This window comes from Chelonoidis abingdonii, chromosome 4, assembly GCF_003597395.2.
Source record: "Chelonoidis abingdonii isolate Lonesome George chromosome 4, CheloAbing_2.0, whole genome shotgun sequence".
Lineage (NCBI taxonomy): Eukaryota > Metazoa > Chordata > Testudines > Testudinidae > Chelonoidis > Chelonoidis abingdonii.
In genome coordinates this window covers 106,248,430-106,260,726 of record NC_133772.1, presented here as the reverse complement: position 1 = coordinate 106,260,726, position 12,297 = coordinate 106,248,430, and the positions used below count along the sequence as shown (strand labels likewise).

Genomic DNA, 12,297 nt, shown 5'->3' with positions numbered 1-12,297 from the left:
CGCCTGCCGGGGACAGAGAACTCCGGGGCTGCAGGCACCCGTGTTCTCTGTCCCTGGCAGGCGCAGGCCGTGGCTTCTCTCCATGCTGCCCAGAACTGCCAAAAAGAAAAAAAAGCCGCTCAGACTGCCGCAGCCCGAACTGCCAAAGCACAAAAAAATCCAGCCCAAACTGCCACAGCAGGGAAGAGGAAAAAAAAAAAAAAAAAAAAACCCCGCTCAGATGCTGCCTCCCCAAGAATGGATGGAATGCCGCCCCGTAGCACGTGCCACCCCAGGCACTTGCTTGCTCTGCTGATGCCTGGAGCCAACCCTGTATGTGAGTATTCTTCTGCTGCACTGATACTGCTGTTTTCCTGTGCTTTGAGATATTTTTTTTTAACATTTTGCCCCAAAACGAGTGGTTCAAATAAAAGACAAAAAATACGTATTATTTCAACGCAGAGTGGGAAGAATCCTATTGTTTTACTGAAAATAAAAGGAAACGTGTTTGCTTATTGTGTGGTGGCACTGTTGCAGTGCCGAGAAAACAATGTCGAACACCATTTCCAAACTAATCACGACTCTTTTGACATTAGCCATCCACTTAAATCTGAGTTGAGAAAGAAGAAAATTAATCAACTCAAATCAAACCTATCTGCCCAGCAATCTGTTTTCACTAGACAAGTGGCAAAGTCTAAAAGTGCTACTATTGCTTCCTTTAAAAGTGCTCATCTGCTCGCAAAGAAGAAAAAACCCTTTCAAGATGGTGGATTGTTGAAGGAAGCATTTTTGACTGGTGCTGATTTCCTGTTTCAAGGATTTCCTAACATGTGCGAGATTTTATCGGCAATACAAGACTTGCAGTTATCAGACAACACAGTTATGAGGAGGATACATGCAATTTCAAGCGACGTGCAAACTCAGCTAAAGGTTGGCTTGGAAATATGTGACTGGTTTTCACTGCAGTTCGATGAGTCGACATATATCGGATACAGCGCAGTTGGCAGTTATGGCGAGGATGGTATTTAGTGACTTCACCATAAAAGAAGAGTTACTAAAAGTATTGCCTATGAAAGGGCGAACAAAGGGTGAAGACATCTATAATTTATTCAAAATCATACGCAACATCAGTAAGTATGCCATTACACAAGCTGTCTGCAATTACCACTGATGGGGCACCAGAAATGATGAGCAGTGCCAATGGATTCATTGCACTCTGCAAGAAGCATGAATCCTTTCCGAACTTTATGTCTTATCATTGCATTATCCACCAAGAAGCTTTGTGTGTCAAAGTTCTTTCTTTTCAACATGTCATGAATGTCTTTATTAAAATAATTAACTCTATTTGAGCTAAACCTTTGCAACACCGACTTTTTAAGGCCCTGTTGGAAGATGTTAATGATAAACAATCTGATCTTATCTTGCACTCAAAAGTACGATGGCTGAGCAAAAGTAAAGTTCTTGCACGGTTTTTAAGCCTAACTGAAGAGATCAAAGAATTTCTGAACTCCACAAATCAAACTTCGAGCAACTAGAAGACTCCAGCTGGTTAATAGAATTGGCTTTTCTTGCCGACATCACTGACAAATTGAACATTTTAAATCTTGAGCTCCAGGGAAAAGACAAACGTGGTTCGAATGATAGGTTCTGTAAAATCATTCAAAACAAAAACTGATCTTGTGGATGTCACATATGAAGAAGCAGTCTCTCGTACATTTCCCAAGTATGACGAAAATGGTATGTGACAGTGATTTTAACCCATCACCATTTGTTATCTACATTCAAACACTTCTGGAACAATTTGAAAAAAGATTTCAACAGTTCACCACCATTGACTCTGTAATTGCCTTTCTTGTGATTTCTTTTACTTGCCAAATAGAGGTAACAGAAATGGCTACATCAAATTGCGAGTCTCGTTCAAGTAAGAGCAAAAAAGACGTGGAACTGGAGATTTTGGACCTTCAAAATGATATTGTTCTAAAATCATGCGCAACAGATGAAAACTTTTGGAATTTGGTTGACCAAAAAATAGTTTCCTGCCTTTAAAAAAATGTAGCATACAAAATAAAATCTTATTTCAGTTCCACTTATCTATGCAAGTTCTGTTTTCAACAATGAACATCATAAAATCAAAATACAGGTCTCGGCTTACAAATGCCCATCTTGACGATTGCTTACGAACAGGAATATCATCCTACTCTCCCAACTACGAAAAACTGGCTGAAGAAATGCACTACCAAAAATCACACTAACTTTACTAGAAAAACCACGTGAATTAATTATACCTATTTTCCATTAAGTGCTGACGAGTGCATATGATTAACTTGTGTTTAACTTTTTTTCATATTTGTTTACTGAAATCCATATACAAGTAACAATACAAAGAATATTTTTTAATTAACCATAACTGGCTATCTATGTTAAAATAAGAATAATAAATATATTTGGACCAGCAGTTCAACACTGTTTTATTTTTTTTTTAAACAAAGATGAAAACTGTTTGATATTTATTTTGTAAAAACACCTTAATTTTTCTTACAGATAGATTAAAAAGAGCAAATGTAGATGGTAAGGTGAAAGAGTAATTGCAGAATAATTTAATATCTTTTACGTGTAAAATTACCTTTCTATCTTATGGATTCATATATTATGTAACATTAAATTGTTTTTTTTGTATTATTTAATGTACAAATACAAAATAAGCCTTGAAAACTTGTTGGCGCCCGCCACACTTTTCTGAAAACATGAATGTGCTATTGGCCACAAAAAAGTTGGAGACCACTAAGCTAGGTCAACTGAAGAATTCTTCTGTCAATGTAACACTGTGTACACTGGGGGTTAGATCAGCTTAACTACGTTGGTCGGAGGTGTGGATTTTTCACTCCTCTGAGCGACGTAGTTAAGCCAACTTCATTTTCTAGTATAGACCAGGCTTTAAGTATGAATGAGCTAGTCATTGAACTGAAACTAGTTAAATAAGCTGAAATTAAGATAAAATTCTCTCTGCACCTACAGAAAAGGCTATTGCTGTGAAATGTTGGTTTAGTACATCAACAGACTCTGGTTTCAGGTGCTCATCCAGTGACTTCAACACGTTCAGTGGTTTGATTCTCTTAAAACTTGGAAGCAAACATTACTGCTTAATTTTTTTTATTTAATTTAAATGATTTCAATAGATAAGTTTAGGCCTTAACATAAATTATCAATTTCACATTTTAAAATAGGCTTATTTAAAACAAAACAAAAAAACAACAACTTACCATATATAAGTTGATAAGTTGAATTTTTTTTTTAGAAAAAAAGGAAGCATCAGAGAAGGGGGGTCAGCTTATGAACAGGTATAGAGAGGGAGAGGTGGGATACAGTCCCTCTCCCGCAACAGAAGGGGAAAAGGAGAGGCAGCGCAGCCAGAAGGGAAGAGGTAGGGCCACAGTCTCTCCGCTTCTGGTCACTCTGCTCTCCCCACAGCCTCCGAAGCAGCTGCAGCTCCAGGGCTGGCAGGCTGCACCCACGCTGCTCGGCCCCACCCACCAAGTAGAAAGCATGGGGGTCCTGGGCTAGGGGTGTGGTCACGTGGCGGGTGGTCACAGAGGTTACTCCCCTGATCCCCAGCTTCTCCCTCCAAAAAAATTTCCCCACCACTTGCTGTCCCAGACCGTCAGGATAAGTAGCTGGCACGCCGGGACACTTTGTTTACTTAGGTTTACCTCCGTGCCTGCAGACACTCGAGGTAAACAAACCATCTCAGCCCGCCAGCGGCTAATCCTGATGGCCCGGGAGCCAAAGTTTGCCAACCTGCCAACCTGTGAATTATAGGGTCGGCTTATGAATAGGTCATAAACATTTTCCAGTTTTACTTACTTTATTTTATTTTTTGGGGGAGGGGGGGGAGGTTGGTTTATAAATGAACCGGCTTACGATCGAGTATATACGGTATATTTAATTTTAAATTTAAAAAAAGTTCAAATAAAAAATGCTTTAATCATTTATTTTTATCCACTCTGGATTAAACTAATTCTCTTTTATACAGATATCAAAAATATTAAAACAAATCCAGATAGTTAAGTGTATGATCTACATTATTCTTACTTTTTTTACATCTATTTTGGGGAAAAATGCTTACTAAGTAGAACAGGGAAATTTTAACATCTCAAATGCTGCACCCTTGCTTCTCCCACACCACCACAGCTAAAGATGGCAGAACTAATCTAACATCACCTTTTTAAATTATGTTTCCAAGTAACTCAAACTCACCCAATAATATGGACTTCAAGATCAGATTTTTCTAACAATCCCCAATGATAACATTACTTCCATCCCAGAACAAATATCAGTTTGAAAATGAACTGCAAAGATTTGGAAAATCAGGCAAGTCTCAAGATCAAACTGACACACAATGTAATTCTAAACAATTCTGAAATAAGTAAATCACCCACGTAAAAAAGATAGAAAGGTGAACTTTAGGTATCATCAGAATTAACTGTTAAGCAGACATCTTCCAACACACATGCCACCAAACTGAATTCCAGTGGAAAGAATTTCATGCTGCTTTTATTTCTCAATTGAATTCAACACTTCGATCCCAACTACTTATAGAGAAGATGCCAGAAGGAGATGAGTTTCCATACGCTTAATGGGACTGCATAGATCTGTAAGTTTTAGACACATTTTCACAACAGAAAGAACATACTAGGCCCTTTAGAGACAGGAAGACTAGATCTCTAACATGAAGAGCTAGCAATCTATATGGACAAGATACAAGAATGGTATACAACAAAAAGCAGTATGATTGAGCACTTGTATGCAGTGCTGGTCCCAGGATATTAGAAGGACAAAGTGGGTAAAGAGCTGGTCCACCTCAGGGGTAGGCAACCTATGGCACGCGTGCCAAAGGCGGCACGCGAGCTGATTTTCAGTGGCACTCACACTGCCCGGGTCCTGGCCACCAGTCCGGGGGGCTCTGCATTTTAATTTAATTTTAAATGAAGCTTCTTAAACATTTTAAAAATCTTATTTACTTTACATACAACAATTGTTTAGTTATATATTATAGACTTATAGAAAGAGACCTTCTAAAAATGTTAAAATGTATTACCGGCACGTGAAATCTTAAATTAGAGTGAATAAATGTAGACTTGGCAAACCACTTCTGAAACGTTGCCTACCCCTGGTCCACTTTGTCTCTATGATTGAACAGTAACATTTAGAACATTATTTGTTAGCTACATGAATGGAACACAAAAATGTCCACATACATAAAGGCTTACAGAAAACAATAACATACTGTACAGTAAAAAAATCCAGCCTATTATGTTGTGAGAGAGTCCCTCTACTACACAAAAATGTAGTTATTTAAAATATTAACCCAAGCCAACAACAGGAAAATTTATCACCATACTAATGCTCAAAAAAACAAAAATAAATAATCCTTACAGTCACAACGTGACTGAACAAAAGACAAGTTTCTATCAGGTGGCTTGGAGGATTCTTTCCACCAACAGAATCAAAATGAAGTCCGATACAAACAAGATCCATATCTTTAAGATGAACAGATAAAATCTCTTCTGTCTTGGCAGTATAAAGCCTATTAGTGCTAATGCTGCATAATTTTAGCTGTGTCAGTCCTAGGATATGAGACACACAAGATGGGTGAGGTAATATCTTTTATTGGACCAATTTCTGTTGGTGAGAGAGAGGAGCTTTCGAGTTGCACGGAGCTCTTCTTCCAGTCTGGGAAAGGTACTCCAAGTGTCACAGCTAAATGCAACGTGGAACAAATTGTTTAGCGTAAGTAGGTAGACACTAGATTTATGGTTTGTTACTAAGATCTGTAACCCACTAATCCTCCCTTTTTTCTTTCCATGACTCCATGTGTGTTAAGGGGCCATTCTACCTTGAATGGTCACTTAGCACATATTCTAACTACCTATGCTAGACAAGTAGTTATGCATTTGGTTTGTAACAGTTGTCAATTTTCCTTTGCATGTTTGTGGCACAGTTTACACACAAAAAGCGGAAGTACTCTAATCTAATGGGTTGTGGGGAGGGGGGGTTATATTCAGTGAAAATTCCCCAAAATTCCAGGATCTGGAAGTTAAATTTGTGGATAAATAAGTTTGTCCTATCTCTGTAAAAGCATAACAGGAAATCCCTGTCCTTCTAACATCACTTCCTGTTAGTTTGTTTAGTTAGGGGTTGTAGAGCTATCCTTAAACTAGCTCCTCACAATTAACCAGTAACATTCTGTCGAGTTAAAAGACCTTGCTCTGTTTTGAAATTTTAAGCACTGATCAATATTTATGTAAGTAACACACACGTATTTAAGACACAGGAGGTAACTCTTCTGCACTACTTGGCACAGGTGAGGCCTCAGGCTGAGTACTTTAAGAAAGATGTGGACAAATTCAAGAGATAGTCCAGAGGACAGAAACAAATACTATAAAAAGTTTAGAAAAATCTGACCTATGAGGAAAGGTTACAAAAATTGAGCATGTTTACTCTTGAGTAAAGAAGACTATAGGGGGACCTGATAATGTTCAAATATATAATATAGTGTATAATATATAATGTTCAGGGCTATTATAAAGAGGATAGCAATTATTCTTCATATCCACTGAAGATAGGACAAGAATTAATCAGCTTAATCTGCAGCACGGGAGAGAGGTTAGATTTTAGGAAAAAACTAACTATAAGGATAAAAGGAGGTGTTTGAATCCCTGTCATTGGAGGTTTTTAAGAATAAGTTAGACAATACGTATCAGGAATGGTCCAGGAAAGCATACTTGGTGCTGTCTAAGCACAAGAGGCTGGACTAGATGACCTCTTGAGGTCCCTTACAAGCCCTACATTTCTATGATCACATAAATTTTAACAACATTTAGACTGAAAAGAACATTTAGACTGTTCTAAATCATAGCATGTACTAAATGCTTCACAGACATGCAAGACAAGTCCCTATCCCAAAGATTTTACAGTCTAAACAGACAAAGGAAAAAGTGGGGAGAAGAGAGAAGACAAACCAATTAATTTTTTTACTATTACATTCAGGTTGTATGATCTCAGCTTAATTTTGATAACAAAACCTAGCGTCAAAATATTTAATGTGAAAGTGCTTAGTCTGTATAACTTCACTGTTGCGTGCTACTTCAAGACTAGCTTCAGTTCTTTCACATCCATACAATTATGAAGTCAGGGATGAAATCACTTGAATCTACCAAGAATGTATTCCCTCCACTAGTTTAAACAAGAGATCTACTAAATACTGCAACTGTAAAGCCACATGAATCTCATTTGAAAAGATACTGCAGCACCAGGAAGTAAATTAATTTTTTTCCCCCAATGGTTTTGCTGCCCATTAATTAGTAGAAGTTACAGTGTAAACCCCTGCAAGTCTAAAGTCTGCATACACAGATACTCTTCTTTATTATGTTTTCCACTGTCGTCATTCTCCTTTCCCCATCTCTGTGCTTACAAATAGTACAAATACTTAGAACAGAAATGGCTAGCTGGCAACTCATGAATGAGCTCTCCTACTAATTCTCAACTCATAGGTAATCTATTTTGAAAAATGAAGAAAACCTGTTTGAGAACCAGACATTAAACTAAACAGGTACATTTGAAAAAGTATTTATTGAACCAGCTTTCCTATTTTGCCTTATTTTAATTAAAGATAAAAGATGTGTAAAAAGGGTGGGCAAACTTTTTGGTCCGAGGGCTACATTTGGGTATGGAAATTGTATGGCGGGCCACGAATGCTCACGAAGCTGGGGGTTGGGGTGCGGGCTCTGGGGTGGGGCGAAGGCTCCCGCTGGGGGTGCAGGCTCTGGTGCGGGCTGGGGATGAGGGATAGAGGGTGCAGGGGGGTGCTCCAGGCTCGGACTGAGGGGGTTCAGCAAGTGGGAGGGGGATCAGGGCTGGGGCAGAGGGTTGGGGTGAAGGAGGGGGCCAGGGGTGCAGGCTCCAGCTGGCACTTACCTCAAGCAGCTCCCAGAAGCAGAGGCATGCCCCTCCTCTGGCTCCTATGTGGAGGCGCAGCCAGGCAATTCTGCACACTGCCCTGTCTGCAGACGCTTGGGGCAGGGGCAGCGTGCAGAGCCATCTGGCTGCGCCTCCACATAGGAGCCAGAGGAGGAATGTAAGCCTCCCTCAAGGGCCAGATTAAAACATCTGGAGGACTGGATGGGGCCCCCAGGCCGCAGTTTTCCCACCCCTGACCTAAACCTGAACATTGCATTAATTACACAGAAGTCAGTAAATTCTAAGATAGGAGCTACAGTAAAGGCTACTGTGGAAACTGTGGATATGCATTACAATAGGGCTCTTTGTTACATATCCACACAATGACAATGCAATACACCATAGAAATTAGAATAATGGAACTGCATTTGTCTGCGCTACTCCTACCATAAAACTGTAATGATTCAATATTTATTATTTATGTTTAAATTCTACTTTTCCACTATCCTTAAATGTATGTAGCCTTGTGAACTGCTAAAAATCCTACCATCTTAATACAGTAGTTTGCTTTTAGCATTATTCAAATTGCATTCTTAAGAGGTTCATAGCTCAAAGAAATCAGTATCTAAACAATTTAAGAACATGTAAAGTGTGACTCAGGCTAAATTAGTACACCTTGAAGGGGCTAAATATACCAGTGGGTTATTATGCTAGCTTTTCCATTTGCATACTGAGCTCAAATCTTAGTTTGGATCATAAGCAGGAATTAATTTAGTATTCTCATCTCATTCTTATTTGTGTACATCATAAAAGCATCACACAACCAGCAGTTTGCTAAAAACTGTAGCCCAAGAACAGAATAGCAGAAGGGATAAAGACTTGGCAATTCTTCGTGCTTGAGATCTTCAACATATACCATCATAACTATAAAGGGACGGGTAACAACCCTCCTGTATACAATACTATAAAATCCCCCGTGGCCAGAGGCACCAAAATCTTTTTACCTGTAAAGGGTTAAGAAGCTCAAGTAACCTGGCTGACACCTGATCTAAAGGACCAATAGGGGGACAAGATACTTTCAAATCTTGGGGGAGGGGAGTGTAAGGGCTTGGGGGGATATTTTTGGGGAAGAGGAAGTCCAAGGGGTCCTTTTCCTGTTTCTTGTTAAATCAGTTGGTGGTGGCAGAGTACCAGGTTTTAAACTAAACTGGTAGGAATAAACTTAGGGAGCTTTCATGCAGGTCCCCACATCTGCACCCTAGGGTTCAGAGTGGGGAAGAAACCCTGACATACCCTTTGCTATCCATCCACACAGCTAAAACTCTCACCCAAGCTCACATCAGCTTGTGTATGGATCACTACAATGACATCTGCTTCAGCCTTGACAAATGCAATCCTCCCCCACTCATAGCCATGTTAAGGCAAAGATCATTCTCCCAGCTCAGCACTTTGACAGTATCACCTCACTCTCTGTATCCAACCACTGACTTCCCCTTCTCCACGTCTTCAGCTTCAAGGCCCTTCTCAGCCTATCCCCTATCATCTCTCATATGCTTTATTAAGATGTCAACTCCCATCTCTGGTCTGTCAGCGTTCACGACCTTACTTCTTGCAAACAAGTACCTTTGTGCTCTCTCCCATGCTATCCCACAAAATTGGGAGCAGCTTCTCGTAAACATCTATGAAACTACTTCATTGTGCTCTTTCAAATCCCTCCTTTAATATGACCTGCACAAATCTGGACAGTGGTTAGGCTCCTGACACACTGAAACTGCTGCCTATTATGCTGGCCAATACAGTCTCATTGCTTCCTTGTGCTCCTGTCTGTATCCGTCTGTCTCCTGTCTTAAACTAGATTGTAAGCTATTTGGGGCAGGGACTTTGTTATGGGCTTGTACAGTGCCTAGCACAATAGGGCCAGGATCCGTGACAGGTTCCTAGGTGTTACTGGAACACAAATATAATAATAGCGGACTTCGGTGTTCTGGCAGAGCTGCTATACTTGCTATAGTATGACTGACCTAAGACAGGGCTACAAGACCGCCTCAGTTTCACATGTACTCAATTCACATATTTAAAGAAAAATGACAACAGAAGAAAGTAATATGGAAACCAAGGCTGTACATCAATATTTTCAATCCATTAGCTTCATCACTTGTTCAGATCAGAAGTCCTCTAAAACTCTATACCAAAGGATGTCCTTACTTTGTTTCAGGTAAAACTTGTCCACCTACACAAGCCTCAATATAGGACAAAAGACCTAAAATGAGAGTGAAATAAAAATCAGGAAGCTTAAAGAAACACTGAAAAAGTTGACAGGCTTTAGAGAGAAATATTTCCCGACACACTGCCTCCTAATGCCTTTATTGATCCTATTTTCTTTTGTTGTTGGTTTTTTGGGGGGAGGTTTGCACTTTTATTAAAATCAGTTGAAATGTTAAAAAGTGTTCTACTGAGGGCAGCAACCACCAAAATATAAGAAGTGAAAACAGCTAGAGGCTGGCTATAAAAGCAAAACTCTGTGAAATGCAAAAACTAAACAAAGCATGAAGTAGTGAAAGAGCATATTAGTCTGGGTTTTGTTTTGTTTTTTTAATGGTCACTTTTGGTCATCTCCGGTATCACTAGTAGCAGAGGTAAGGAAATCTGTCAGGTTAAAGACTATTTTTAAGAAGTAATGTCCCTTGTATGTAAGATGGCTATATCTCAATACACTTGCCACCACCTCCACAATGCTGGCCCCTTGTTGTAAGATTGTTTTGACAAGAGACACTCTCTCACCAGCCAGTCATCATTAAACCAAAGCCACATACTTAAACTACATTGACTTCACTTGCACACTCCCACCCAGCTACACTGTTTAGCTAGTTTTGCCAGAAAAAGTCTTTGTTCACAACCTAAATGGAATGAAAATTAAAGCTCCATTTGAAAAACTAATCATGCAAAAGCATGACAGGCATTGTAGTAAATAGTTGTCCTACAAGGTGGATAGTACAGTGGTCTCAGCATTGGCCTGCTAAACCCAGGGTTGTGAGCTCAATCCTTGAGGAGGCCACTTACACATATGGAGCAAAATCAGTACTTGGTCCTGCTAGTGAAGGCAAGGGGCTGGACTTGATGACCCTTCAGGGGTCTCCTCCAGTGCTAGGAGATAGGTATATCTCAATACATTTTATTAGAACAAAATGTAAGCTAGGAGAAATACTGAGCTTCTCACACTTAAACCAAAGTCCAAGAGACATCTTTTGCCCTCCATCCAACCCTACCAACCACTTGAGAGGAACCACTTGCCATCAGGTATTAAATTCTACAGAATCACCACCTGTAGGGTTACAAATAAGCCTTAACAAAACTGGGCAGCCATATTTCAAGTCAAACATGCAGTTACTGAAGCAGTGATTTATGGAGGAGGTCCAGTTTTCTAAAGGTGGGAGGAGAAGCCATAGGAAAGGCCCTTCAAACTATGCATTACAAGGTAAAACCATGCTGTGTCTATATATATTTGACAACTATTTTGAGCCACAGGAAGAGGCAAGTAACGTCTAGGTCTTAGCGAACTATTATTACCATCGAAATAAACAAAAATTTTGCAGTTATGTCACATCTTCTACCCAAGACTCTCCAACCAGTTTACAAACACTGATGACCTCGGCCTCACGCCAGCCTTGGGGGACAGGGAATCACCACCTTGTGGTGGCACAGGCGGGGCATGGAGCCGTGAAAAAATGATTTGCTGAGGACCACCCACAAGAAGCGCTGGAAAAAGAACCCAGGAGTCCTGCCTCCCAAGACCCCTGCTTTAGCTACAGACCCACGTCACCCCCCTTTGCTCCCCCAGGGGCCGGGAAGCCTCTCTGCGGTGGGCAGCAGCTGCCCCACTGGCCCGCGGAAGAACAGAGAATAGGCTCCGGGCCGCCCCCCATGGGTGGTGTTGGGTCACCGTAGCCAGGCCCAGCCCCTCCCTTGTACGGGGCGGGGGATGAGGGCTCAGCCGGTGCCCCAGCCCCTGGGGAAGCCCATCTCACCTGTTCTTGCTCCATGGCGCGGGGGGCAGTGGCGGGTGTGGTCCCGGCTGGGGAGGCGCAGTACAGAGTGACAGCGGAGAGACCCTGCTCCATGCCCCGCCAGCCCACGGAAGCGGCGGCACAGACCTAGCCAGACTCCGCCGGGCCCTGGGAAGTGAGGTCACGAGCGGCCCCGCCCTCCCGCTTGCCGCACCCCCGGAGCGCGAGGGCGGGTGGAGAGGCCGTTGCCAAGCGACCGGCTGGGCCTGGCAACTCCTGCAGCTTCTGTCCCGCAACCCAAGATATCGCCCGGCTGCACGGCCAAGACACCCCCCCCCGCCGCCGCCAGAGACACCCC

The 12,297-nt window shown here is 41.4% G+C and overlaps 1 protein-coding gene across 2 annotated transcripts in view; it reads right to left on the bottom strand.

The window, feature by feature from the left end:
- LOC116814877 (signal recognition particle subunit SRP54) overlaps positions 1 to 12,297 on the bottom strand; it is an 82,092-nt gene that overhangs the window by 23,160 nt on the left and 46,635 nt on the right. Inside the window, exon 1 of one of the 2 annotated variants that reach the window (XM_032762845.2) lies at positions 11,961 to 12,117. The exons of the other annotated variant lie outside the window; for it this stretch is intronic. Coding sequence (XP_032618736.1) covers positions 11,961 to 12,053 — 93 coding nt within the window. The 5' untranslated portion in view covers positions 12,054 to 12,117. Of the gene's footprint in view, positions 1 to 11,960; positions 12,118 to 12,297 lie in introns of those variants that run through there. 2 annotated transcript variants of the gene reach the window in all.